This window comes from Fusarium fujikuroi, chromosome FFUJ_chr11 (genome assembly GCF_900079805.1).
Source record: "Fusarium fujikuroi IMI 58289 draft genome, chromosome FFUJ_chr11".
NCBI classification, from domain to species: domain Eukaryota; kingdom Fungi; phylum Ascomycota; class Sordariomycetes; order Hypocreales; family Nectriaceae; genus Fusarium; species Fusarium fujikuroi.
Window position 1 is genome coordinate 616250 of NC_036632.1, and position 27645 is coordinate 643894.

The 27645-nt window shown below is 49.6% G+C and overlaps 13 protein-coding genes; 7 read left to right on the forward strand and 6 right to left on the reverse strand.

Moving 5' to 3' along the window:
* Positions 1-646: 646 nt before the first annotated feature.
* On the forward strand, positions 647-1585 carry FFUJ_11452 (uncharacterized protein; the record flags this gene model as incomplete). XM_023570353.1 has 3 exons in its annotated part: positions 647-921; positions 970-1300; positions 1358-1585. 3 exons carry the CDS (start codon positions 647-649, stop codon positions 1583-1585), a joined length of 834 nt encoding a protein of 277 aa, XP_023437477.1.
* Positions 1586-2564: 979 nt separating this feature from the next.
* Positions 2565-3764, forward strand: FFUJ_11453 (uncharacterized protein; the record flags this gene model as incomplete). Its single annotated transcript, XM_023570354.1, has 1 exon — positions 2565-3764. The coding sequence occupies one exon, from the start codon at positions 2565-2567 to the stop codon at positions 3762-3764; it is 1200 nt and encodes a 399-aa protein (XP_023437478.1).
* Positions 3765-4128: 364 nt separating this feature from the next.
* Positions 4129-5655, forward strand: FFUJ_11454 (related to methyltransferase; the record flags this gene model as incomplete). XM_023570355.1 has 5 exons in its annotated part: positions 4129-4155; positions 4221-4310; positions 4376-4564; positions 4621-4982; positions 5028-5655. 5 exons carry the CDS (start codon positions 4129-4131, stop codon positions 5653-5655), a joined length of 1296 nt encoding a protein of 431 aa, XP_023437479.1.
* A 103-nt stretch (positions 5656-5758) lies between these two features.
* Positions 5759-7285, reverse strand: FFUJ_11455 (uncharacterized protein; the record flags this gene model as incomplete). XM_023570356.1 has 2 exons in its annotated part: positions 5759-6125; positions 6174-7285. 2 exons carry the CDS (start codon positions 7283-7285, stop codon positions 5759-5761), a joined length of 1479 nt encoding a protein of 492 aa, XP_023437480.1.
* Positions 7286-8158: 873 nt separating this feature from the next.
* On the reverse strand, positions 8159-9347 carry FFUJ_11456 (uncharacterized protein; the record flags this gene model as incomplete). XM_023570357.1 has 2 exons in its annotated part: positions 8159-8907; positions 8945-9347. 2 exons carry the CDS (start codon positions 9345-9347, stop codon positions 8159-8161), a joined length of 1152 nt encoding a protein of 383 aa, XP_023437481.1.
* A 1139-nt stretch (positions 9348-10486) lies between these two features.
* FFUJ_11457 (uncharacterized protein) lies at positions 10487-11823 on the forward strand (the record flags this gene model as incomplete). XM_023570358.1 has 2 exons in its annotated part: positions 10487-10865; positions 10928-11823. 2 exons carry the CDS (start codon positions 10487-10489, stop codon positions 11821-11823), a joined length of 1275 nt encoding a protein of 424 aa, XP_023437482.1.
* A 389-nt stretch (positions 11824-12212) lies between these two features.
* Positions 12213-13118, reverse strand: FFUJ_11458 (related to 7alpha-cephem-methoxylase P8 chain; the record flags this gene model as incomplete). The annotated part of the gene is made up of 1 exon (XM_023570359.1): positions 12213-13118. The coding sequence occupies one exon, from the start codon at positions 13116-13118 to the stop codon at positions 12213-12215; it is 906 nt and encodes a 301-aa protein (XP_023437483.1).
* An 829-nt stretch (positions 13119-13947) lies between these two features.
* FFUJ_11459 (related to hydroxylase) lies at positions 13948-15327 on the reverse strand (the record flags this gene model as incomplete). XM_023570360.1 has 2 exons in its annotated part: positions 13948-14983; positions 15032-15327. 2 exons carry the CDS (start codon positions 15325-15327, stop codon positions 13948-13950), a joined length of 1332 nt encoding a protein of 443 aa, XP_023437484.1.
* A 1181-nt stretch (positions 15328-16508) lies between these two features.
* On the reverse strand, positions 16509-18134 carry FFUJ_11460 (related to aminotriazole resistance protein; the record flags this gene model as incomplete). XM_023570361.1 has 2 exons in its annotated part: positions 16509-18067; positions 18116-18134. 2 exons carry the CDS (start codon positions 18132-18134, stop codon positions 16509-16511), a joined length of 1578 nt encoding a protein of 525 aa, XP_023437485.1.
* A 1124-nt stretch (positions 18135-19258) lies between these two features.
* On the forward strand, positions 19259-20215 carry FFUJ_11461 (uncharacterized protein; the record flags this gene model as incomplete). XM_023570362.1 has 2 exons in its annotated part: positions 19259-19432; positions 19487-20215. The coding sequence occupies 2 exons, from the start codon at positions 19259-19261 to the stop codon at positions 20213-20215; spliced, it is 903 nt and encodes a 300-aa protein (XP_023437486.1).
* Positions 20216-21139: 924 nt separating this feature from the next.
* Positions 21140-22147, forward strand: FFUJ_11462 (uncharacterized protein; the record flags this gene model as incomplete). The annotated part of the gene is made up of 1 exon (XM_023570364.1): positions 21140-22147. The coding sequence occupies one exon, from the start codon at positions 21140-21142 to the stop codon at positions 22145-22147; it is 1008 nt and encodes a 335-aa protein (XP_023437487.1).
* A 570-nt stretch (positions 22148-22717) lies between these two features.
* Positions 22718-23815, reverse strand: FFUJ_11463 (related to tetracycline resistance proteins; the record flags this gene model as incomplete). XM_023570365.1 has 2 exons in its annotated part: positions 22718-23008; positions 23066-23815. 2 exons carry the CDS (start codon positions 23813-23815, stop codon positions 22718-22720), a joined length of 1041 nt encoding a protein of 346 aa, XP_023437488.1.
* Positions 23816-24659: 844 nt separating this feature from the next.
* Positions 24660-25697, forward strand: FFUJ_11464 (related to tetracycline resistance proteins; the record flags this gene model as incomplete). Its single annotated transcript, XM_023570366.1, has 1 exon — positions 24660-25697. One exon carries the CDS (start codon positions 24660-24662, stop codon positions 25695-25697), a length of 1038 nt encoding a protein of 345 aa, XP_023437489.1.
* Between the last annotated feature and the right edge of the window lie 1948 nt (positions 25698-27645).

Consider the following 27645-nt stretch of genomic DNA (forward strand, 5'->3'; position numbering starts at 1 on the left):
TGGTTCTTGTTTGCTGAGCAGAAAAAGTTGGCAAAGGGTGACGAACAAGATGGGTGGATTGTTCATACACAGGTACACGATCCACTGGCACAGAGGATCCTGTTCTTATTGTCCACGATGATTGGCAGGCGTTTTGAGCATAAGGCAGTGAGAAAGGTCAACGAGTGTTGATGACACGGTGAACGCAGTGGACAATATGGATGCCTTGGTTGAACGGTCGACTACGTAACTTGGGTCAGTTCACGATGTCTTCACCACCAGCACTGCATAATTCACTTCGTAGGTTCTGGCTGTGCCAGTGACCAAGCTCCAAGTGAGTCCTCAAATTCACTGAGCAAACGACTCGGTCTTGGGGCTATTGTTCCCTCAACAGGGCCCGCCTAGTCTTGGTGCAGCGGTAACTGGTCCCTTACTCTGCCACCGTACTGCCAGTGTCAGTCCATACATGCCCAGATCAACACTGGCAGGACTTTTCTAATGTCAACAGCTCTCTCCTGCTTCAATACTTTCTCATCTCTTCTTCTCTCATCCACTTCCATCCCTCTCATCTTCTCATCTCTGCACACAGCGCTTTATCTCACTATATCTCTGTTAAACCTCTTAACCCTTCTCACGATCACTACACGATATCACCATCGGCATCAATATGTCAGGGTCGGCAAACAAATCACTTCATCAACTAAGTGTAGAAAACGGACGATTCCAAGCGACACCCTTGTTTTGGACCAACCAGCATCTCGAGCTGGTGGGCTGCCAGTTCCTGGAGGTCGAAGCTGCGAATGACAACCAAGGTCAGCATGCCCGACAAGATGGCAGGTTAACTTACTACGCCACCCGACTCGCGACAACACCAGTCGAAAACATGAAAGCTCACTACATCCGATCACTGTTCAGAGGAACAGGAGTTTTAGAGTTTGTCCTGTATGTCACATACACTTCGACAGCGTCGTTTCGACTAACATTTCGTAGTGCCTCGGCGGCTTTTCATTATGCCGGCCGATTGGTCCATGTCCCGGAGGTAAACGCTTTCCGAATCGCAGGGCATATCGACGTCCCGCATCCGGAACCGGTAGTTGGCTATTACTCTTACAAGGCGGATGAGATACGTCGTGCGCGATTCACACCTCGGGCTGGCCCTCCCGGAACCTTGAACCTTGCGATGCAGAGCCTATACCAGCGCAAACTCGCGAGAGTCACTCCAGAAGACTGGACACGAGATCCCTATCTTGTTTGCATTCTGCTGAGCTTGGCTCAGCTACAAGCGAGATCAGACAACACTGGGCAGCCACGCCTATACATCGTAAGTTGACAACTCCCTCCTCGTTGATCGACGCTCTTACTAACACAGAAGGTCCAGGTGCGACTCCTCGTCACCCACAGAGACGAAGCGGAAAATGCCTATGTTTACGAGGTTGATCTCCCATCGCAGCTCTTGGAGTGCTTCAAGTTTCCAACACGCTCTATGGACGACTTCGTGTTCCCCACCATCACGGTGGGAAAGCTGGCATTCGAACCATTTGAGACCTTTGGTGGTCGGGCTGTGGAGGCCCTCGTCGGCACCCAGTACCGTCCCTCGACAGCCTAGAGAAATGCCACTATTGGGTTATCTGGACATGTATCCGGATCAGATGTATCAGTCTAAGCGGTATGGTGTCCTTACGATAACAGCAAGTCCAACATGATCTATCTGTGTGTATCTGGCTCACTCATCAGCAGAAGGAGTGGTGCTTCGACCATTGGAAGTGGGAGGTTTTGTGAAACTAAGCAGGAAACCAGTCAGGAAAGGAGTTTATTCAGCGTGTTCATTTCAGGTGCGATTTTGATCATCAGCAGATGAGATGTTGGCCGGTATATTTTGGCAACTGGGCCTTTTATCCGGCGATGGTCTTTTAGCATCAATCTTTTTAGCTAGATGAGGTCAGTCGAGACCTACAACAGGAAGAACATCTTTCTGTCAGGCATATCAAATCACAACGCAGCTGTTTACATGCCTTCACCTTAGTCTGTGATCTCAGTTAAAACTATTCGTGTGAATATCTGACATTGGAAGTGATACTAACCTCTAGGTCACTGGTAGAGCTATCTGATCGTGTCATGGTGGGCAAAATGAGAAGTTCTGCACAAGGTCAACTTCCTTTACGCCCTGGAACAACCAAGCTTGTTGAGGGATGCTCTTCTGCTGATTCTGTTCAATCTTTTGAGTCTTTGTTCCTAAGCTTACTAGGACTCCCCTCATTTGCAGAGCAGAGTGGCCGCTGTTTCCCTATTTTTCATGTTGCGACATGGAATCATCCTGTTGTTCAGACATAGCTCCACCACTGGGACACATTCTTTGTTGCAAAGAGACCGTTCAATACAAATAATGCTGAACTGGTACAAAGACAACATGAACTCTCGAACAAGGACTCGGACAACTCATTGGTCTCAGGTCTTTAAATACGATACTGGCCCGTATTGATGTCATCCATATTGATTTCGCACTATTGGCTATTCAACCGCATCTTCAAGCTTCCAATCCCTTTCTCCAACAAAGAGTATAGCTAAGTCTATTACTAACCGTTATTATGGATCCAGACTGGAAAGAAGTCAAGCATCGAGCGATGCAAGGTCGTCTACAGAGCCTCAGGCTTCGTATCATTGATCTTGCGAATAATGTAGACAATTATACGACAGAACAGCTTGGAATTCATTGCGGTGCTATCATGGAAGACATCCGCAGCTTTTCCTACGATTGCATTTCAGAAAGCAGGGATCGGCTCGACGAATTCCAATATTACTGGAGAGTGGGAGAAATCGAGGTATTGATCAAGTTTTGTGTTGAAGAGGAGCTTGAGAAGATTGAACGGGCAGGGCATCGCAAACCTCGGTTGGCGAGAGAAAAGCGCAGGGAAATGATGACAGATCTCAGATTCGACATTCCTTTTACTGAACTGTGCTTCGTCCCTTTCGACGCTTATGACTTCTTCATGAGCCTCGGACAGGCATTCAAGGACCTTATTGTCGACGAGCTGAGGCATCGTGCTCATGACGATGTTATGGCTAGCCCTCAGTCTATCGAGGACGAGCAGTCCATCAAGGAGGAAGAGTCTGTTAAGGAAGAGCAGTCTATTGAGGAGGAGCAAGGTGTCAGCGAGCAACCTCGTCTCGAACTACAGTTTCCTGAGGAGTTCATCACTAACGATGTGCTTAAGCAGATGTTCAGGCGTGAGGCGGCCAACAATGATGATCCCAGCAGTCGCTGGGCAAAGCAACAAATTGATGCGTATCAGAGATACCTCCAACTGCCAGTCACAGACAAAGTGGCATCAGGAGCTGTGGAGGAATATGACGACTGTGTATCAATGAAGATGCCGTGTCCGCCTGGGATGCGTTTGCTTCTCCTGACCCGTTCAGGAGACTGGTGGTTTCCCCATCCAGTGGACCCTTCTACGAAGAATTCTGGTTCTTGGGGTGATGTTCCTAACCTGGAGGTAATTACCATGACTCGCGACCAGTTGCGGGAAGATCACGAGTTTGGGGGAGCTGCCTTCAAAAAGGAGGTTCCTGTAATTGAGCCTCGTCTAGAGAAGTTGGACATTGACTTTGACAAGGTTGTTACTTCTCAGTATGGGATGGTGGTTGCATGGAAGTACGTGGGAGGCGATGAATGGTATGATCGTTATGGCCACGTTGTTCCAGATCTTGTTGTTGACGAGTCAATCATTCACCACGGTCGACGATGGAGTGAGACTAGGGAAGAAGTTGATTTTTCGGATACGGATTGATTTCAGTACTTTAGTTAGGGATGAGTTCTCGCAATTGCATAGGCTGCTGGGGCGTTGTTTTGGAATGAGGTGGTTACTTTATGGGGATAGACTTTAGCGAATAATTAATGGATGTTGTTCTTGAATTGGCCTTGGCTTGCCATTATATAACTCAAGTGTTGTTTTGCTGATTGTACTGTGGACCAGGTTTATGTCAATCTCGAATCAATGGCAGGATGTCTTGAGGCCGGAGCGACTACTCCAAAGAATGAGGGCATCTCAACAGTGACTCTACCTTAAGCCGTACATGTACTGCTGCAGCACCAACTAGACACTTTACCTGTTCTTGAGAAACTTTATTAATTAAACGGCATACAGGCTGATTATGGCTCTGTTGTTGTTTTCACAGGTCGTAAGTGTTGAGAAATGGGCGCGCAGACGCATCTTGTGGTGCATTTTCGCGACTAACAAAATCAGGTCATGATCCTCCCTCCCCCAAGGCTTTCGCATGAAACCTCCCACGGGCCAATTCCCGTTCCCGCTCAAAAACCCTTCATCAAGTGGACCGTATCCGCTTCTCCCCGGTCCCTAGCGCCCAGAACCCTTGAAACCACGAACTGATGATACAGTAGCACGCACCATGCGATGCAAGCTGGGGCCAAGCCCAAGCAAAGAGGGGTGAACAGCTTCATTTTTTCTCCGCCGAAGTCCACTTCTTCAACTGTGTTCTCGTCAAGAAATACAAGATGAGCGCTGCAGCAGATGTCACACAGGGTGAGAATGTTGCCTCAGGGGACATGCTTGCCCCGACGCACTGGGAGGTACGATACATGAGCATTATGCGGATGGGGACTTGTTAATTGACTCAATTACCTAGAACACTGAAGCTACGGACAACTCAGATGCCGACTCTGCGATCGGCGACGACGCCGCTAGCTCAACCGCCAGCATCAACTCCAGCATTCTCGAGTATCGAACCATAAACGGGCGGACGTACCACGCTGAGCGAGGCGATGCTCAGTACTGGGCATCAAACGACAACCAGGCTTCTGAGGCCTTGGACATTATCCACCATACTTCCACGCTGATCATGGACGGCAAGCTCTTCCTCGCGCCCGTCAAAGAGCCCAGCAAAGTCCTCGATATCGGGACCGGCACTGGGATCTGGGCCATGGACTTTGGCGATGAGTTCCCAGAGGCGGAGGTCATCGGCACAGACATCTCGCCCATCCAGCCAACGTGAGTACCGCTCCAGCTCCGTCCGCACGATCTAACAGCCTGTAGCTGGGTGTCCCCAAACGTCAAGTTCGAGATTGAAGACTTTACCCTCGACTGGACGTTCCCTCCCAACTCCGCCGACTTCGTCCACCTCCGTTTTCTCTACGGCAGCGTGCCCGATTGGTACACCTTGTACGAGCGCGCCTACCAAGTAACCAAACCCGGCGGCTGGATCGAATCTCACGAAGGTGACCCCATGGGCCGCAGCGACGACGACAGTCTGAAACCCGGCAGCGCAATTGCAGAATGGGGCAAGTTCTTCCACGAAGGCGGCAAGAAGCTGGGCCGCGTGTTCACTCCCCTTCCCGATAATCTGCAGGAGAAGGGTCTCAAGGCAGCTGGTTTCGTGGACATCCAGTCCAAGACGATCAAGGTCCCTGTTGGCGATTGGCCGCAGGATGAGCGGCTCAAGGAGATTGGAAGGTTCACGACAATGAGCATTCTATCCGATGTAGAGGGACACATCTCGTTCATGGCTACGCTCCTTGAGGGGTGGACCCAGGAACAGGTCCATTTGTACTGCTCCCAGCTGAGGAGGGAGTTGAAGTCCAAGAAGCCGGCGCACGCTTACTACCTGCAACGTATTGTTTGGGGACGCAAACCCGCCGAGGGCGAGGTTACGGCGACAGAGTAGTTGATCAATGATGTTCATTAGACGTAAATAGCGTTACAGTACTTTTCCCCGGTCCAGCCGTCCATGTATCCAATTTGTTTGTACCCGAAACCTTGCGCTCCATTCAGATCTTTACTTCTTCCGTCGATTCGACATCGTACTCGATCTCGGTTCGGATGACGTACTTTGCTCCCTTTCGCACACCGGTGCCTTCATGCAACGTCGCGTTGATCTCGCCGTGAGGGAAGATGGCCGCGCCGCCCATGACTGGACGGACGGGGTATGCATTCAGGATTCCTTCTCGTGCAGCCGGGAGGAAGTATGTGGTTTCGCCACCCTCAAAATCTTGGTTGAGATAGATCAGGAATGTGAACAGCGAACTCTGCTTCTTCTCGGCCGGCGAGTCGTCGTATACGTATTTGTCGTCCTTCGTAATACCGCTCGGGGGCCAAGCGCCGTCGATGTGTGCTCGATACTCCGCTCCTGGGACGCTATGGGATGTTAGTGGTGGGATTGACATCAAGGATCTGAGAACCTACTATCGATACACTCGGAAGCGGCGGTTGATACCGCGAGCTAAACGCCCGTTCATTGACACCGGCACAAATGGTTGGATGCGAGACCATAGCGTGTCGTGGAACATCTTGTCGACAACCCAGTAGAAGTTGTGCGCCAGAATACTGATGTCACCGTCTTCTCGAAGTGGCGCATCGGGCACGAAATTGACGTATTCGCCTGCCGCAATGATAGCCTTGCACTCTTCGGGATAGAGAACATTGGTGGCGACGCTTAGACCTTGCACGACAGGATGCGGTCGATGTGTTGTAGGTGGGGGTGTTGTCGACAGGGGGACAGCTTCGGGTGTCGAGGCATAAAGTATGGCATCGTGATGGTTCGGCGGCTTGCGCTCGGGGCCAGGCGTTGTTTCGATGATGCGAATGTTCTTCTTGAGAGACTCGGGCGCAGAAGCTACGAGACTTCCATCGAGGACCGAGGCGTAGACTTGCTCGGTTGGAGTGTCGGGACGAAGATCCCAGATCTCTTGAAGAGCAATTGATGAGGGCTGGATGATGGCATTGGGGTTTCGGTCCTCGTGGCCGCAAACTCGAAGCACCGCATCAATGACTTTGATGAGTGTCTCTTCCCTCTCAGAGCGCTTGACAAGACCTTGCTGATCGGGAATCGTCGAGAGGCCACTGATGACATCAAGATCTCGCACCCATCGACAAAGAGCACCAAGCTTAGGCTGTTCACCACGAATCTTCATCTCCGCGAGAAGAATTCGAGCTTCTGTGTATTTCCGATCGGCAAGAGCAGCAGTGACCTGCGCCGTGAGGTTCGCGCCAGCGGCATTGTTGACACCCGTCGTGCAAGCTTGTCTGAAGTCGTAAACAGCAACTCTCAGGTCCTTGCAGAGCTTTGACTTGATCAAGCCAGGGTACTGGGCGAGAGAATTGAGGGTGTCGATGGTAATCTCGAGCTCTTCTTCGGACACAACGGTATGGAGGTTCTTGGGCTCGAAGTGCGTGGTCGTGCCATCGGGAGGAGGTGTTGGGATAGAAGGGGAAGTGGTCTTTGCGATCTTTCGAGGGTTATCGGATTGAGCTTGAGCTTGCGCTTGTTTGCGCTTCTTGGACTTTGTCTTGGCCATGATGGTTCGATAATGGATAGGAAGAGTTGGTGGGGATGGAAATTTACGTGGGGGAGTTGACGACGGTAAGGGACCAGACCAATTGGAGTGGCAAAATCGGTCTGCGGTGGCAGAACCATAAAATGCGGGGCCGTAACCCACCATCACCACCTCATACAGGGTAAGCATGAGTATTTACGGATAAGTAGGATGCAGGAAAGCTCAAGATCTTGACCCTAAGTGAGAAAAGTATTTAGGTATTCTAGCCTAAGTTCAGAGAACATTTTACTAAATTTAGTGGATTCTTCACTAAGTTTATCCTAACATCTTCGTGCTTTCTAAGTCTTGAGTTCTCTTCACCCTGGATAACGGTAAAGTTTTCTCACAGACTGGCAGAGGAGATTGGAATGACTCCATCGAGTAGTTCAGAATCCTTTATTGCTTTGATACTTGATCCATGGGCTGTCAAGTCTGGAGTGGTAGAGCCGTAGAATGGGGTGCAGTTATCCACCTTGACGACACAAGGGAAAGATAACAACGAATATTCGATGGAGGGTATCTGGCTTGCTTCAGGAACACATTTGCAAACAGATGCGGAATAACAAGTATCCAGGTCTAATACAACCCAAGATCTTTGCACATATCTTATTATGTTATGTGACATGTCAATCCGGAGCCGCGCTTTTGTGAAAGGTTAAGGAGGATCCTGTCAAAGCTGATTGATATTTCATGATGTTTGATGCCAATGGTGGATTGATTTGCAGCACGGAGATACAGATGGGGAATTAAAATAATCCGAGACAGCCAATTTGTGTTCATTCTTGATCTATCGACTGGAGATTACCATATCTAGGTACTCTTTCCCATGCTTTGGCATCCACCCCTCAACTCCATCTAGAAGAGCTTCACGTACTCAACACGACCCAGATCGTCATCGCTGCCGCTTTCGTCGTCGTCGTCAGAGGAAGACAATACGCGGGGGTTACCGAACTCTCCGACGCAGTATCCGACGTCGTCATCGTAGGTTAGGTCATACACGCGACCGTACGAGGTGACGGCGTGTTCAGAGCCCCTGACATCATCGTTGTAGAGGTCGTTGCAAACAGCTGTCCAACTGACTTCCTTGTGATCTGCGTACTCGAAACGGGCAAGTACTTTGATGTTGCTGAATATGTCAAATTCCAGCCATTCTTCGGCATCCTCATCCCAGCTGTCTGGGCTATTCTCTTTGTACAAGTCGCCATACTTGTCCAGAGAGAGAAGCTCATCGAGAGCATGAATGAATGCAGAGATGGCATCACCGCACCACTCCTCGTACATACGGATGTACTTTCCGTCGCAGTCGTGATAGACGGGACTGTAGCCGGGAGTTTGCGAAACAAAAAGTGTGCCCTTGTCGATCAGGTAGAGCTGAGGTGTTTGGACCCAGCCGCTGGCTACGCCTTCCATCCAAGTGGCCACCAGACCACGAGCAGAATTCTCAGCCTTTAGTTCATCAAGTGTCTTGGGGAGGTCAACAATCCAGCTAGAATCAAACTCAACGGCAAGAGTGGGCGTCGGAATGATGGCGGAAGAGAGGGGATCAAAAGAGGGGAGGCCCGTATTGCACTGTTCGAAGCTCTCAGGGAGGGATTTCCAGTCCCCTGTTCGAATGCAGAATATATCCTGCTGGGGATAAACCATGTATGTACCCGTGTGCCTCGTCGCTGTTTCGACTTGGCAGAATGGCGAGACTTCCAACGTCGTGCTGGTGGGCGTCAATAAGCTTGTGACGCATGAAGATGGTCTTGACAGTAATTATTGCCCGTGACAGCTTGCATGCCCCCCAGAGGCCGCCATTTCTCATGTACTCTGACTTGTTAGAGATTCCTACATCGTCGTTGAGATCTTGCTTGTCAAGAACTCGGAGAGTGAGTAGGTCTCCCCCTCCAGTCCTGATGGTGTCGATGTTGACATAATGCAGCCCTCCTTGATCGGGGGAGAGATGCCCGGGGAAAGTGGATTCGGTACAAGCTGTCATCAAGATTTGGAGCTTGATTTCCATGGGCAGATCGGGAAACGGGTGGAAGGTTGTTGCAGACATCTCGTGAACTGATGTGATTGTGATAAAGGTATTTTGAAAAAGAGTGAAGTTGGGAGAGGAAAGGATGCAGAAGGGAAGAGAAAAGGAATGGATTTGGGTCATTAGCCTTGCGGGTATAAACAAACCATTGCCGTCTGTTTACATCTCGCAGTGGTAGAACAGTGACGATAACAGTGCCACAAGGATCGTCTGTCTGAGGGAAGACAAGCCAATCAAGAACGAGAGCTGTTTGGAGGTCCAATTCACTTCAAGGACTTAGCAATTGATAGTTTCACAGGCAGTGTGTGTGGAGAGACAATGACTCTTCCTAGCAACGCCAACAGAACCATCCACCGCTGATTGTCAAATGTTTTCTCTCCAAGTCATACTTTTGGCGATTGAATGTTGCTAGATTTACATAGCGTTATGAACTAATGACGCAATATCCAGTAGATTTTCGAGTCATTTCGAGTCAGTTCATGACGTTTTACTAAAGTTTTGTAGCTTTTTGAGCATCCCATCAAGATGATCTGAAGCACGAATTATCCAAACAAGCTGTTTTCTTTTCACAATGGCCCTGATTTGTGTGTGATTCACGAGTCATACATCTTCTCCGTAGCCTTTATTCACATAGACTTTATCTGTGAGAACACTGGAGGGCCTGGCTATCACATCCTTCCCCAATTGTTGCTTTTTCAAGATTGGTTAGCCATTGAAGTTCTCAACTAGATACGCTATTTGTAGTTAAGAATATTGATTCAAAGCTTGTTTCAGAACACATAACTTAGAAATTGCTTGTTCATTGACTGTCATGATGTGCAAGTGTAACTCTAGCACTGGCACCGCCCAACCTATTGTTCCCCATTCCCTGTGTGAGTCGCCTTGCTGCTCAGCAAACACTGGCCGCTGCCACTGCCAGAGCAAATCCATCCCGTGGTACTGTTCATCAAGTAAAGGCCTTCACTCCACAAAACCCTGCTCTTCACCCTTCATCGCTCCTCAAACTTCAACTTTCGACTTTCGACTTTTGCCAATCCCCATCCAGCACATTTCCATTCTACCATATCCTCTGAATTATTCTACCAAGACTCATCAAGTGCACTGGTAAGACATATACTGAACGATTGCACTCATATCATAAGTAACAGCGCACAGCTATCATGACGCAACCCATGGTTGTCGAAGATCCTGATCACGGTGTTGGGCTCAAGCAAACGAAAGAGATGCCAACCCTGTCCGCCGAAGAAATACCTCCCACAACTTTCCACTCATTCTCATACCTCGCAACAGAACTTCGACTCAAGATCTGGAAGGCATCTTGTTTCCCTTACGCAGCCACCAAACGCGGCCTCCACTACATCAATCTGGAATCCATTGGGGGTAACGAGATATCTGGGGAAGTGACCACGGAGATGGCAGCAACGGAGATGAAGGCACTCCATCCCGATTTCCCGACCACGCCCAATGACCAGGGGTTGCCGGACGCGCAAATAGATCTGCCTATATGTGGGACGCTGGTCTTTGGAAAGCTTGCAGAGAGTCAAGGGAGGTTATCTCAAGGCACTTCAAACTAAACATCTGGCGTGATATTCAGGACAAAGACCTCGACCTCCCCGACTTGGATGAGTGCCTCAGTAAGGCTTGTCAACCATACCCCTGGAAGCCGTGGCATGAAGAATTGGAAGACGACGAGGAACCGTATGAGGAGCGACCAGGTCTTGAAAGCTCAGCTCATGAGCCTGAGCCCTTTCCTCCTACCTGTCTTCTTTATCGCCACAAAAAACATGCAGAGCGCTTTATGGTCATGCCCACCCGAGACCTATTTTGCATCAAGAGCCTCGGTAGAGGGGATTTACCAGTCACTATTCAGGCTCCTCGACTTCATGTTCCTTGTCCCAATGGCCAGGAAAGCGTCCTACTGCACTCGTTCAATCTTGTCTTTGATTTTCACACCAGTTGGCTCCATGATTTCCCTGAGAGCTGGAACGAACTCACGGAGGAAGACTCCCCGCGAGACCTTTTTGCGACTTGGGCTAATACCGGCAATAATAGCCGTGGTGATGCACCGTGTATCTATCTTCTCAAGAAGGCTGCCCGTAGGGTGCCACACTGGGGGACGAAAGACGATATAGTCTTTCATGATTGCGACAATGCATACGTGGAAGTTGATAATGAATACTTCGGCTTCTTTCCGGGTAAGCCAGCAGAGGCTTCAGCCATGCTACAATTTCTCTGGCGTGTTTGGGCACTTCGGACGGTTGCTTTTTGCGAGGACTGTACCCATGACGAAATATGTGAGATATGTCAGCTCGATCCAGGTTTCGATATGACTGAGTTTGTCAAAGTTCTCGTTCGCCACGAAAAGGAACCCGCTCGAGGTCAAATCGAGGATCGAGTTGATGAACTGGACGAATTGGCAAAAGGCAACGACTGTGAAGTCGAGCATGACAGCGAAGACGACAAGGAAGTCCAAGAGGCATCTGAGTCTAAGAATTAGCGAAGCTGTTGGGGAGCAGGGGCAGGCTTTTGGAACTTGAAGTGTTTCGACGGATTTACTCCCTAACCACGACCAACGAAGCACGTCTACAAGAAGAGGGACTCCAAAACCTGCCAGGGAAGAGAGATTGAGATAGGGAATGCACAACGGAAGCGAGCGTCGAAGTCTGGAACTATTGGCTCTCAGTTTGTACCTGATAGCTAGTACAAAAGAAAGAAAGTCAGATCTTCGCGAAGCAAGAGATGCTATTCACAATTGTCCCATCACCAAACTGTATGTTGTCCATAATGTAACTGACTTGAGCCAACAGTTTAGTTAAAAATCTCATGATGGTCATTAATAAATAAAGCTACGTATAATTTCTGGGTCCCAACCATCCACTGCTGTTTCTAGTAAAATACCAAGCATCTAACCTCAATACTCTGCCGTCCCTTCGCATCCGCCGGCGTAGCAGGATCGACAAACGCAGTGTGAGGCGTATATCCCGCCAGCCCATGCTGACCGCCCTCGTGAACCTCACTCTTCGAATCAAAGCATTTGATAAGCATGACCTCCTCAGGCGTCATGTCCTTGGCGTAGTAAAACTTGTGGCCGTCATTCGGGGCAACGGAATATGTCTCGCCCTTGATCTGATAACCCTCCGTTGAGCGAAGTGTCGATGCATCAGGAAGCACCTCCTTTCCACGGTCATCGTCGTCGTTGTCCTCGCGCTTGGGGTATAGAAGATCAACTTTGATCATGTCTTCAGGTTTGGTGGTGCGATAGTCCACGACTGCGAGGGGGAAGTCTGTTGCCGGATGGCCAATTGGTCGCCAGACGTTGATGATTTGGTATCTTCCCTTGAGAAGCTCTTCCGTCTCTGAAGGATCGGTGTGTCGTCTCACGCGAGCTTCAGCAGCGCCGGGGGTTTGATCAACATGGACTTGTTGCACAGGCTGCCTGGGACTCGACTTCTCCCTTCTGCGGATGGTATGATCAAAGATAACAACCTTTTTGATCTCAGGAATCCTCTCTTTGAGTAGCGCTTCGACTTCGCCATAGTATCCGTTCCTCACAGCCGCGTCGTCAGTGAACTCGGTCTCTTTGGCGGGGGACTTGAAGACATCGAAGCCAGAGACGTCCACGCCGAAAGCGGTAATGCTAGCGGCGTTGCGGATGTCCACAACGTCGCGCTTGTGCTGGCTGCGCTCGAAAGAAGTTTGGTCCACGTCGACTTTAGCCCAAGGCTTGACCCTTTTTCCGTTGTCATCGAGACTCGATGTCGGATCGATATAGTTGAAGAGCCCGGTTGTCATTTTGGTGGTTGTGAAGTGGAAAGGTCTGAGTTGAGCGGGGTTGACGAGCTGTTTGAGAATGGGTCTTGTTCTGAGAAGCCGTGACATGCAGGTTTAAGCTTTGAAGATGGGGAAGTCGAATCGAACTACGGCGGTTTCTTATATCCAATTACCGGTAGTTGAATTCGGGATCTTGCGTAAAAACTCCGTCTTTTCTTTGTTGGTATCCCACTGTCATTCATTTGTCATCGTCATGAAATTTGTAAGCTCGGTTGTGCCGATGACGTTTGCGGGGCTGTCAAGCGTGTTGTAACACTAACAGATCACGTCAGTTTACAGTGGCGATGATGCTGGATCAGTTACTGGCTTAGCTGAATTAGATTATCAATCTGCGGAGATCAACGACGTTATTGGAGGCGTCGTCTCGAATGAGCCGTTGGCGTTTGTGTTCCTTAACGTTTGCGCCTTTGACTAATTTTCATTCTTTCCGTCTCACGCGCCTGCGACAATGTTAAGCAGCATCTCACGTTATCATTCGACAAGATTCGACGGCGCATGGGCACGCGTGGCATGCGATATTCAGATGCTGTCGCAAGGCGTAATTGACGAGTCAGCGATTTCGCCAATGGACTTCCACTTTGTGAGCTTGAGAGTCGAGGCCATCAGGATGCTAGATCTTTAGCTTCGGTTCTTGACGCTGAGCATGATGTCACACTGTTCACACGAAAGTGCCATTGCATTCATTCAAGATATGAGATTGATCATTAAGTCTACCGTCTAGCACGCCTCGCTAAATCATCTAAAAGCAGTTACAAACAACCTAAAGAAACCATTCCGAATCCACATTCTATCAGTAAACCTTGTTCTCCTGCGGCTCCGCCCAAGCAATCTTGTCAACGTGTCTCTCCGGCCCCTTGATGAAGGTCAACTTAGGCGACTGCGCCATCTTGGGTGCACCCAGTCCAAACAGCATGTTCTGAATGGCTGTAATGCCAATGATATGCTTGTCGATGAACTTGAACACGCCAGTCTGCCAAGTGGCGCTGGAAGTCGCCTGGCCCGAGCCACGGCAAGCTTCAACAACGGGATCCATGCGTGAAGCTTGGTACGACTGGAAGGCGGTAGCGAGTTGAGCATGAGTTGGGGCGGGTGACTTCTGATGAAGAGCGTAGAGCTGGTTGACCAGGGCGACGACGTCGATGAGACCGTTGTTGCAACCGGCGCCTGTGCTGGGGGTGAACTTGTGAGCCGAGTCACCTGCGAGAACGACACGACCGCCCCAGCTCCAGTGGTTGACGACGCCTTCTTCGAGACTGACGAGGCCAGACTGAGTGCGAGCGTTGAAGGCATCTTTGAGGGTGAGTTTGCCTCCGGGCGCAAGAGGGATGTGTCCCCATCGCTCAACGAGATCGACCTGATCCTGCTCTGTGTATCGGATTCGATCGCGAGTAGGCGTATCCAACTTCTCATACAGACCCATGACGGAAGAATCCTCACCAGCGAAGAGCTGGGTTGCCGCACCAGGACCGTGAGTTTCGCAAGTTGTGCCAGGCTCGATGCCCGCGAACTTGGTAGGCATGCGCAACCAGAGCGCTCGGAATGTGGTCAGGAAGGGTTTCTCGTCGTTAACATCATCGGAGCCTGCGTCTTCGGCAAGAGAGCGCATCTTGTTGCGGACGAAACTGTGAGCGCCATCTGCCCCGATGACGATGGATCCCTCGTAGGATGTTCCATCGTCGCAGGAGACTTGAACGCCGGTTTCGCTGGGGATGATGTCGGCGACTCTCTTGTCGGTGAGGATCTGACTCTTCTGGAGAGGAGTGAAAGAGCCGTAGAGGACTTTGGTGAGGTCGTGGCGGCTGACTACACGAGGGAATGTTCCAAGCCTGGGCTCGTTAGTTGAGGGGAGTCTCAGGAGAGGGGGTAAAACTCACAGTTTGTTAAACAGGATGAACCAGTACGCATCTCCGATATCGCGGCCCTGATGGTCTTGGCGGTTGATCAGGCCAAGGGGAGAGCTGACCTGCTCAAGAGGAGCCGCGAGACCGAGTTGATCGAGAGCGCGAAGGCCCATGGGGTTGAGGACGAGATTGGAGCCAGCGTCAATGACTGCGCTTGATCGACGTTCAAGAAGAATGAAGTCGATATTTGCGCGGGAGAGCGCATGAGCGGCTGTGAGGCCAACTGGACCGCCTCCGACGATGATTGCTCTGAAGCGCTGAGTAGGCATGTTTTGGTTGGATTGGTTGTTGGATTGGCAGGCGAGCAAGGGGTTAATGTCGCTGAAGGATAAGAGTATTTGTTTGTATAAAAATGCTAGTTGATGGAGTGCTTGAGTAGCGATGTAGAATACGTCCTTGAAGCGACTGAACACAGATATATATATTATTGTGCCACTGCTCTATCTCGCATCTCGCATTGTTTTGAGGCTGCAGTCTTAGTTAGTGCCCGTGTCTTCGCACTCGGATCCATGCGAGTCTGTTACCAAAAGGGGATTAGTGGGTTTCTGACGAAAGCTTGACTTTGCCATCAACCAAGATCGAATGCGACAAGATGAGATAGAAGAGAGCCTGGCTTATTCACAGAAGCTCTTTCGTCTTGACAATGATCACGAATCTAGGGCAATTATTGGTAAATTGCACAATTCCTCCAATGTTCCATGAAAAGCCAGTCTTTTCCCTCTGTCAATTCAGGGACTCCCTACCCCACTCACTGCCTTTGCACAAAAACACTGACGATGCGAACGTGAGCGATGCATCTTATCACAAACGCAACGATGGTACAGAAGAAGATGGAAATAGCAATCGGAGGAATGATTGTATTACGCACTTGATTATCGCACTCGCAAAACGACACGTTCAGGGGGATTTTGTCCTAGCGCCGATTGATTCCGCAGCCATCAACGGTTGGCGATCGAGAAGTTGATGATTGGCTCGCATTTCGAGGTCCACTTCGCATTCGGCAGGCCATCAGCCCTATGACGACACCATTCAGCAGAGCTTACGGGGGCTGCTTGCGTAGCATTGGAGGGTAAGCGGGGAGTCAAATTGGTATGTGGTCAATCGGGCGCGGGAGAACTCTATCAATCTGTTGTTCGAATAGGTAAGGTGATGTTCGGGTGAGCATTCGTCATTGAGTTGAACGAGACAGAACGCGCCGCGCCGTCTTTGCAGGGGCTCCTATCACTGGCGCAAACCAGTTGCCGCCCCCCGGGTCTGAACCATGACACGGGCGAGACCAGCCAGGCTCTCGTGAACATTGTGACACCGCGACTAATGCCTTGTCTAATGAATGCTCTTGACGTGAGATGAATTCTATCATGAGGCCTAGGCCGTGTCTATAAAGTCATAATCTATCAATTTCTATCCGCGAACATGCGTCCATAAAACAGCCAATCTATAACTTCCCTCCTCATTGCTTCCCCTTCCTCTGATACCACTTTGTTTTGAGGAAGTAGATGATGCTGATACCGAGTCCCAGCCCCGCGAAACCAACAGCCATGTAGAAGGCAGATCTATAACCAATCAATAACTCGTGCTTTGACTCTCCACCGTTTGTGACGTTGACCTCCACCGTAGCAGCAAATCCGAGGCCCAGGCTGATACTGTAGTTCACGATCGTGCTGACCAAGCTTGCTGCAATGCCTTGGTGCTCTCGCTTCACGGAGTTGGAGAGGATCAGAGTCGCAGCGGGGAACGACATGTCCATACCGAAAGTCATGATGACGAGACCAAAGAAAGATTGGTACCAGTAAGACTGCTCGACAGGTGCTGTCATCATCAAAATCGTACCAGTTGTGAAAGCGGTGAGAGCAAGCAGCATGACCAAAGCAGGGTGCGACACATGAAGAAGCCATGCGGTGATCAGTGAGGCGCACGCTCCAGAGATAGCAACCGGGCTCATCCAAGCACTCGTAAGAAGAGGTGAGGAGCCGCGAAGCATCTGGAAGAATTGCCAAGTGTAGTACACCCAGATACCGAAAGTAGCCCAGCCGCAGACGATGCACCCCAGGATGTAGGCGACGTCACTAGTCAGAGCATCGAAGGGAATGAGAGGATGCGACGCGACGCGCAATTCGACGTAGAAGAAGACGGGAACCAGAAGCACTCCGACGATAAGAAGAACGAATACATATGGCTTGTCCCAGCCGTCGATGGGAGCTTGGTTCCAGGCAAAGTTGAAGAGGACCAGGGCGGTGATACCAGTGATGGCGCCAAGAAGGTCAAGCTGACCAAGGATGTCGCCCCAGCTCATATCGGCAGACGAAAGCTTGTGAGGAGGGTCGGGAATGATAAAGTACGCCATCAGCGCAATGAATGCCAGTCCCAGCGCGAAAGAGTAGTAAGTCCAAGGCCACCAGGCTGGATTCCCATGAACAAAAAGTCCAGCAAACAGCGCGCCAAAAACACACCCACCAGGTGCACAAGCTCCAAAGAGCGCAAACGCAACAGCCTTTCGCCCACCAGGCTTGTACGAAGCGCCCAAGATAGCCAGACCATTCGGCATCACCAGCGCAGGTCCAATGCCCTGAAACACGCGCGCAAAGATGAATAGCACATGGTTGGAGTAATTTGCCAGCCCGCAGATCATGGACCAGACAGCGAACCAGACGAAACCAATGAGGAAGAGGCGCTTGTAGCCAAAGATGTCGCCGAGACGGCCAGAGAAGAGGATGAAGGTTCCGACTGTGAGGGAGAAGCCGGCGATGAGCCAGCTTAGCTCCGCGGGGTTAGTGAGGTTGAATGAGTCGCCTATGATGTGGATGATGTTGAGGCAGTTTCCGAGCGCGGCTTGTGTCATGAACTGCGCCATGCAGATGATCGCCACGAAGAGGATCTCGTGCGGGAGCGAGAATGTCTCAGCTATTGAGACGTTGGACTTTGTTCTTGAGATGGCTTCCTCGTCGGGCCCTGTGAGCGTGTTGTTATCCGACGGCGCGTCCGTCTCGGGATCGGGCATAAAACCCTGCTCTGCACCAAATTAGCGCCCAATCCGTAGCACAAGCAGCACAAACTCACCTTTTTCTGTTTCAGTCATCATTGTCGATAATGCTGAAAGTCTGATCTGTCCAGAACATCGTTATCAAGGGATGACGACAAGGTATATAAAATGCGGCGAGCAAGTCCGAAAGATTGTGTATATCCGAGGATCCGTACTTCCGAGCCAATAACGCAGCAACCATCGCTGTCAGGTCTCCACCACAGCATTTTCGCCATTATTAATGTAGATTCCAGATCCGAGATGGGAGATTATCGCGATTAGCGTCGGAAATATGTCAGATTTTGTATATCCGACTGTGAGAAAGCTGAGGAATCGGTTTTTGAGTTTGTTTGATCGGTGGAGATGCTACGTAAGGCGGGATGGTCACTGACCAATGCTACGGTGATGCATGTGATGAACAGGGATGAATACGACTACGATATTGGTATATGGAGGGTATCGTGACTGCTGTTACTAATATAATAGTTTTTCAAGCGGCAATGAATTACTCCGCCTTATTATTAGCCCGAGGAGTGCCATTGCTTCACTACATCATCACCGGCGTATCTTCTCGGTCTCCGAGTGACTGGGCATAAGGTTTGCTAGAACTACCTGCTTGACATCAATGCTGGTTCCCACTATCAATTGACTGAACCAGCTGAACCGATGACTGTGGCTTTCTTCCGGTCTGACTTATCGGGAAGAACGACCAGTCATTGATAGGGGAGACCTTACCCGCGAGATTGTTGAGTAACACGGCTGATCAAACTTCTGAGTCCTCTGGGTTATAGAGAGGCCGTTGCCTGTATCATTGAGAAGTGAGATAGATCCCTTTTGCTAGATTTGAACTTTCTAAAGCCGATGAATCCGCGGCGTGGAGGTTTATCAAGTTGTACCATAAAACTTATTTCGCTTACAACACTTCAAAGCATAAATAATTCGCTATAAATTGGTAAAATATGGCTTTAAGTTTTCGGCATCGAGTCACTAAGCAGCCTCTCACCAAAGTCCAAGGATTTCGATTAACTATAAAGTGGCTCCCTTTCAGCTTCTGTTTCGCTCCTCTTCTTGGATAACCTTCTGTAGACTCTACACAGATCACTAGACTCATCTCTTGTCAAGCCAACCATTGTCCTATCCAACAGCGCTACAACTCTCCAAATCCCAGACACCTTACCAACATGGCCTGTTTCTTTCATCCATTCCCAAGACTGCCCGTTGAGCTTCGGCTGCAAATCTGGGACGCAGCATGTCTTTCATACATCTTCTACGATCGTCACAAATCTAGGATGCATTACATTGATGTTGAGCCTAGTGCTGGCAGCAATACGCTCTTAGCATATCACAGATCCACGGTGGATATTGCCGAAGGAGATGACAAATCGGGCTGCTTGGCACACGCGCTATAGACAGCCTGCACAGAATCACGGGAGGCTGTCTCAAAATACTGGCTCAAGTATCCCTATGGCAATATGTCCCTGCCCCCTGCGAGACTCCACATGCACGACAATGAAGAGGTTTGGGATGCTCCTGTCAGTCCAACGAAGGATGTCTTTTGTATCAAGTCGAAAAGCTGGAAATGGAAAGCCATTGATGAAAACAATAAGCAATGGCGGGTGGCCATCCCACACTTGAGCCCTACAGGACCCCAGAACATCTACATCAAGAGAATAGCGTTCGAATTCGACCAGACCTGGAACATGGATCTTCCAGGAAACTACTACGATTTGGCATCTGAAAACTTTGCCCGAGGATTCTTCTCACGGTTTTTCTACGGCGCGTTCTTCAAGTACGCTACTGAGCCTAACGTCTACCTGATTGAACAGTCTGGTCATTGGACAGGCTACCTTCCCAAGGATCACTTTAGGGAGAGCTCGTCTTGCAAGGACTACGACACAGATTATGCCCTAGTGCAGCCGTACTATAGATGTTTTCGGTGTAAAGATTGGCACGAGACCGATGGAGCTTTTGCAAATGTCAGAAGCTTCATAGACAAGCTCGAGGAGCTTTGCGAGGTCTGTGAGCCGGATCGTCCCAATACCAAGCACGATCACCGAGTTGACTGGCAATGGATACGACCAGACTATAAATCAAGTGATTGCATCCGATATATCGCTTGTTTGGACAAGAAAATCTAGGATTGTGTGGGACCGCAAGTTAATATGAGATTTCCGTTGCTAATGCCTACTGGAGACGAAATTTGGGACTCGGGGTTCATGTAGAAGTAGAGGATCCAAGACCAACCTGGAAACTGGGGACTTTTGCAAGTCGGGTTTTGTTTGGCCATGAGAGGCACTCGATCTCACGCGAGGATTCTCTCCCTGAGTCCTACGCTCGTCACTCCATACTGATGAGACAGAAATACAGCCATTTTAAAGATTGGAGCTCCGAAATGTAGCTTTCCTTGAAGTTATTAAGAGAACGATGCGCCAAAAAAAGTGACTTATCTGGTGAACTTGACATCTAATGTGAATAAGACTGTAGCCATGTGTACTCTAGCCCAAGAACGTAAATCTGACGCTCATGCAAACACCACTTATGCTTCCAAGACTCCGCCAGCGCTGTATCAGAACTTCACCATCAACTTTGTTGATGTTAACATACACCACTAGCAAAGAAAGATCTGCTAAACCAGCTGTAGAGTCACACCGTAGATTAAGCTTTAAATTCTGGTTGAGCATAAGAGAGCTTCAATGACATGAAGAGACGAAAACTACATTCCACAACTTAAAGTTTCAGAAGCTACAGACCTTGATACTTTAGGAGTTCAATAGATGGTGGCGGAAACTCTTTTCACCTATAGAACTCAAAATGCCAACCATTCGCTGGCAATCAAAGACTATTATGAGCTTTCGGCCAAGAGTCACGCCTCGAGTGTTTTATCACCATCATAAACTTCCCCTTTCACCATAAAAGGGCTCTTTCCCTCTTCTATTCCTCCCCTACTTCTCAATCGTAAGAAGAATTCTCTGAACAACGGTCGAGGCCCATGTCTTGTCACTTTCGCTGCCTTCCCACTGCAAACAGCTACGAACTCTTCCAATCGCAGACAACTGATCAAAATGGCGGCATCTTCATTCGACCCATTCCCCAGGCTACCAACTGAGCTTCGGCTCCAGATTTGGATTACAGCGTGTGTCTCCTACCCGTCGGATGATCGTGGGGTACACTATATTGATGTTGAACCCATTTCTACCGGAAGCATGCTCTCCTCCTCTCCCACGCTCACGGCGCGTCTTGCTGATGGAGACAAGAACTCCGCCTGCTTGAGGAATGGTGGACTATGGACAGCCTGCAAGGAGTCCCGGGATGTTATGATACAATATTCAAGAGTTGGTGCCCTGGATTGCGCGAGAATTAGTATTTGTGGCAATGGAGAGGGCTGGTCCTCTCCTGTTAATCCGACCCGCGATATCTTTTGCGTCAAGTCAAAGGCCTGGAAAACTCCGGACGACCATGGTCAGGAGTGGCAAATACTACTCCCATACTTCAGCCCTAATGGATCATACCCTACGGATATCAAGAACGTTGCACTTGAGTTTGACGAATCTTGGAATCAAGACCTTCCGAAAAGCTACTATGATCTCATGTCGGAGGCCTCTGCCCGCGGATTTCTGTCACGTCTCCTTTACAACAGATTCCTCAATGATTCAGATACACCTGATATTTGGGTCATCGTGAAGAATGGTCAATGGACACTTGAGCCCGGTTTGGCCTGTACGCCAAATCCATACCGTGATCACGATAAAGACTACGTCCCAGCCTGGCCTTACTTTTCATGCCGTCACTGTCGCAGGACCCACGATTTTGATGGAGTCTTTAAAAACGTAAAAAAATTCATACACACTCTCGATGATCTTGGCGAAGCCTGTAAAGAGGATCACCCCGACTATAAAGAACGCGAGTATGACAACGTGTGGTTCGGGTCCTGGGAAGAGGCGTTCGACATAGCAACGGATGTCCAATACCTTGCTCATCGGGACATGCTGATCGATCTTTGTACAGGACCAGGACCGGAAGAGGAGGAAGAGGAGGAAGAGGAGGACGATGACATTGACATGGGACTCTGAAACTTGGAGGAGGCAAGGTTGTGCTCGATACCGAACACTTTTACCAACTAGGGTTCCCCAAACCTCTTGAAAGTCGGCGATCTATGAGATAAAGCTTCTCCTTTCGCGTTGCTTCTTGTATGTCATTGAATGATTCCGGTGGCTTGACCTATAGATTAAGATTGCCTCTACTTTTGATAAAATGATCACAAAATGTTAGTGCTAGCCTTATCATCCATTGTTGTTATAGACACCACTAGCAAAAAAGGCTTTTGCGCTCCATTGTGAGGATCTCAAAGCCAAAAGATCATTACTCTGCCCTTGGGTATCTGCTCTATCTCATCACATCTCGTGCGCTACTACCATAGAGTACAGAACATTCCCCTCAGCCTTCCCACCCAAAACGCTGTTCCCGTTGCTCACTAGAGTGAGACTCAAATACATGACATTCTCTGATATCCATGTCCACGGTGCTTAGCAGCATCAAATTACTCATCTCCTTCTTCACTGTCGTCGACCCCATCATCCCTCCCGTACTCTCTCTCGTCGTCATCATACTCTCCATGTTCGTTGTCATACTCGAATTCTCCGTCAAATGTACCCCGGCAACATATTGTCCTTTCGAACGAGAAGTCGGATTGACAGGAGGAGTGAGTCGCTCAAGTAGTCCTCCCTGTCAGCGAGTTGTTCAAGGGCAGTCATGAAATCGGCTACAGCACCCTGAGTTCCATCAACCAAGTTGCTGCGAGTATCGTTCCAGCCGATGGCGACATATTCGTCTTCTAGGTCGCGCCACACAGTAGAACATCGTTGATGAGATCGTGCAACCCAGCGAACGTTGTCGTCAATGATCCACAGCGAAGGTCTAGCACCAACAGCCCCCTGATCCTAAGACAGAGACCACGCTAGGCGACTTCGGACTGAATCTTCTTGCTCCACGAGATCCGACCACTTGTTGGGAAAGTTGTTCATCCAACTTTGCTCGAACTTGAAACCGATGTTCCAAGCTCCGACGACCGTGAAGGTCTTGGTCCCGAGGCAAGGAGCCAATAGCATCATCTCAAGAAAGCTGTCAGGGACTGCATCGAGATTGTAGGTGTCAATACAAAAGATGTCGCCATACGGCTTGACCAATGGGCACCAATTGTCATTCTTGGTCTTGGGTACAATCGCCGAGGGGAAAGCTTCATTATACCAAGCTGGCTGCCCTCTTGGGCGACCCTGTCCTCGATGTGCAAGCCACTCTTTAACGTTCAAGTGCTTTTCGATGACTTCCCGCGATTCTTTGCAGGCTGACCAAAGACCTGCGTCCCAGAGATAGGCTGACTTGTTGGGGGGGTTGGCGGGAGGTTGCGAACTGCCGGTCTTCTCCCACGGGCACTCTAACGCTCTGAGAGTGGCATACGCGCTGCCTTCGTAGTCGTAATTTTGACCCTCAATGTTGGGGTCAGAAGTGACGGGATCGACGTTGCTCTCCTTCCATTGGCCTGTAGTGTCCACGATGTCGACGGTGACATAATGAAGTCCTTTCTCTGATGTTGAGCGAGACAGGCAAGCTTCCTTCCAGATCTTGAGTCGCAACTCCGGGGGTAGGCGGCGGAATTCGTGGAAGGTCGGAGATGTTGCCTTAGCAGTCGAGGTACTCTGCAGATCCTGCTTGGGAGCAGCTCCGAGTGAAGGTTCCGCCATTGTCACTGCTGTATGTCAGATATGTTCTAGGATGATGATAGCGTAGCACACCTGGGGACTTCTGTAGCCTCGTCTCGATATGAGATGAATGCTAAGATGAGATGCTGCTGAAGAAGGTTTGATAGATGAAGAGGAGAGAAAAAGAAATGAGGGGTGAAGAGTGAAGGATGAAGGATGAAAAGAGAAGAGAGCTAAAGGCGAAGGCCGAGTCTTCGTAAACAACAACAAGTGGCCCATGTTCGTTAGCAAATCGATCTCGAACTCACAGCGGGAACATCAGTGGCAGTGGCAGTGGCAGTGGCAGTGGCAGCGGGAGTGAGAGGCAGCAACACAAGATGCACGTTCGCAAAGACCTCAACCAATCATCTCATGGAACCACTAACTCACTGTAGCCATGACTGCTGTAGCCAGAGTCCTGTGAACAGGATGTAAAGATGTGTGATGAATTAATCAGGCGTATGACAAAAAGTCCTTGGCTATGCTTGATGTTCAACCTGGGAAAACCTTTTTATGATGCGGCACAAGGCCCCGAGGCCAAACTGTAATCAATGGTTTATACCAGAGGCACGCCATACAAGACTCTATTGGCTGATCATCCTGTTACCGGAGCCGGGTAAATGTTCGGGTTACAAGGAATCTGGATGGACCTTGTTGTAGTGTTGCACCTGGATAAGGTTTAAAGGCATGTTTATAACTATGACTCACATGAGCAACTACGTTAAATGGGAGGGTCTCTCGAACCTTGGTCGAAAGTTAAATCACATCCTTGCCTATATAAATGCCCATCCCTCACCCCTTGATTATGCTCAACCTGTGATTTTGGTGGGAACGTTGAATTTTGGATATGTCTACTTTTCATCCATTTACCAACCTGCCCGTTGAACTGCGCCTTCAAATTCGGAATGCTGCTTGTCTTCCATCCACGTCACGCGGTCGTGGCATACATTACGTCAACGTCCGAGATGACCAGGTAATGCCCTTGAGTTGCAACTGGCCTCTAAAACCCGATCTTGAGAGGCCAAACCATCAGCCGAATCGATCTGCCTACCTTACAGATGGAGGTCTATGGAGGGCCTGTAAGGAGTCGAGAGAAGTTGTACGCAAACACTCACGCTCCAAAAACTGGCCAGGCGGAGAAGACGCGGTGCGCCCGGCGATTCTCACGATCAGAGAAGATGAAGAAAGGTGGCATATGATGGTCTACTCGAGTCGGGATATCTTTGCTATCAGGGCAGACAACTGGCGGTCTATATATGAAAAGTCTTATTCTCCCCGGTTATATATACCGAATAATGTTTCCGGAACCAACGTACGGCGTTTCGTCAAGAATGTCGCCATCGAGTATGATCATAAATGGTCCCTTAACCTCCCAAGTTCCTTATACACCTTGAGAGAAGAGAACTCTGCTCGGGGATACCTAGCAAGACTACTCATTGACCGTGCCTCTACCAGAAGCAAAGGCGCCCCTGAGAACATCTGGCTCATCGACAAAAAGGCCCTGTGGATGAGAAACCCCAAGTACGAAGAGGGAGTGCACCAGGTTTCAACCCCCAAACAGAATATAGCCACGGTATATCGCGATTTTGATGCAGAGTATATCGATGTTTCTTGTGGTCATGCTGTTCCCAGAAAGGATAATAAGGTACACCCAAGTTCGCTGGCTTTCGTCACAAAGCTTGGTACGCGTTTCAATTCACAGTTATTTGGGATCGCCCAGCACCTCACATCTCTGAATCGCCGCAGCAGTGATTACGAGATTAGCTTCAGGATAACCTATCAACACTTTGCGGTTACACATGCGGTTAGACTTCTTGTTTCTCCAGACAATGAAGTAAAGCCTTGTACAAAAGGCTGCAAGACAAAATGCAAGGATATTGGTTAGTGCATATGTAGTGAGGACTAAGGCAAGTGATGGGGAAGTTTAGGATCTAGGTCAAAACATTCAAGGAGCTTTGGAGCATGGGGCCTTTGCCATTAAACGATTGACAGGATCCCTCGGTTTCAGCCAGAGAGTATCTGATCCTCATCTCGAATTCATTTCATAAAGCCGAAAAAGTCCCTCCCGTTCTCAGAAATCCAGGTGAACCCGGTCGCCAAACTTCCAACTCGCAATTTTTCCTATCCTTTTTTGTTTCCCCAAGTGTCTTCTCGTCTGTCTCTTCCGCATCCGTACTGTGTTCTATGTCTCCGGGGCTCGAACACCGTTTTTAGCCGCATGAATCCTGCCAACAAATACTGTGTGAGAGGTGGTCGATAACTGCGGTGCATGAAAGAGGATGTACAGATACCTCGGTTCGGGCGGTTGGGCGCTACCCAAACATAACCTCCGCGATCGGAAGCAATCGATTGACGAACAAAAGGACTTGCATCCATCCTCGTCATGGAGCCCAACGTCTTTATTTCGTCGTGGTACAATTTGGGAATCGGAGTATATCGGAACAGTTCGGTCGAGTCTTTGGTCGTCTGGTTAGATGAGAGATTCCCGGGGCCCGGTGTTGCCACTAAAGCACACTAAGCAAACAGTCAGTAAGAACTGTGTAACGCCAATCAACTTGAGATGTTGTCGATCATGGTCTCCTCCCAATTTGGCTCATGTCTCTGACATTATATAAAGTCTGGGCGACAGCATGTGAAGGTTGTGCGAGTCCGACTTCGTCGCCAAAGCATGGCCATCCCCTGAGAAGGACTCAGTAACACTGGCACAGCGCTTAGTCGAAGCTGAACATGGGGTATTCTTTTGCCCATCGGACCATGTTCAGCAGGTTACAGCGCTCTCAACCTCTCTTAGGCTCAGCCGCACCCCTGAGCAGGACTGGCCCCGACTCAGCAGACTTCGTCAAAGACTGGAGAAAGCTGGACGATTGCTATAGTTCCCTGTCACAACACGTGGCTCTATCACGCCCTTGGGCATGAATGGCTGTGAGTTGTAGGCTCTGAAGAAACTCCTAGAATATCAGGGGCTTTGACAATAGGCTTTCGGGACTAGCAGTACGCATCCTGTCGCTGTGTGTTCAACTCAGCACACTGCGCCAACGATTGAAGGAAGCTCGTATGAAGGTGCTCTTGTTCGTTGACATTGCTCTCAGAGGAGTGGTTGTGAATCTTGACCCGGCGGCCTTCCTAGGAGAGGGTGGACAGCGCATATGATACTGATCTGACCCTGAGTTTAGTGTTGAGCTTATTTCAATTCAAGCATTGTTGAAGAGAATCGTGAGAGATTCGAGCGCTTTGTGTCATGTTCTGGAAGTGCATATTTTGGAAACCTTAGGTGTCGGAGCGTAGATGTCTCTGTCGATTTGTCGACCTGTAGGCTGTTCTTTCCTTCTTGTTCGTTCCCTGTAAATGTTGGTGAGCACGCAGCTTGTGGGATGTTGATCTCCGTCAAGGCTCTCTGAACTTGATGCCTTCTCAGTCTTTCACTTATCTTTGCTCGGCTTGCTGATAGAAGCTTGGTATCTTGGCAGGAGTAGGTCGGTGGCATTCGCAATGGACGGTGCAACATGGCATTCAGATCTCGTTCAAGCTTAGGAAGACTTGCTATGCTTCGATCAGGCTGATGTCGGACCTGTACAGAGATAGGTAACGTTGTCAGCGGTGGTAGGTGTGCTGCCTCTCGACGAAAAGGACAAACGAAAAGATGACAGGAGTAGAAGTGAGTGTCTGATCCATGTGCATGTGCTTTTGGCGCTCAGACGACGTTTCGGGGATGGAGCGGAAGACGCGTTCGGATGACTGAGAATCCGTGGTGATCGTTGAAGATGGTCGAGACGAGACGGAGAAGACAAAATGAAGTCTCACTAGCACGAGCCTGAGAGAAGCGATGGGCGATA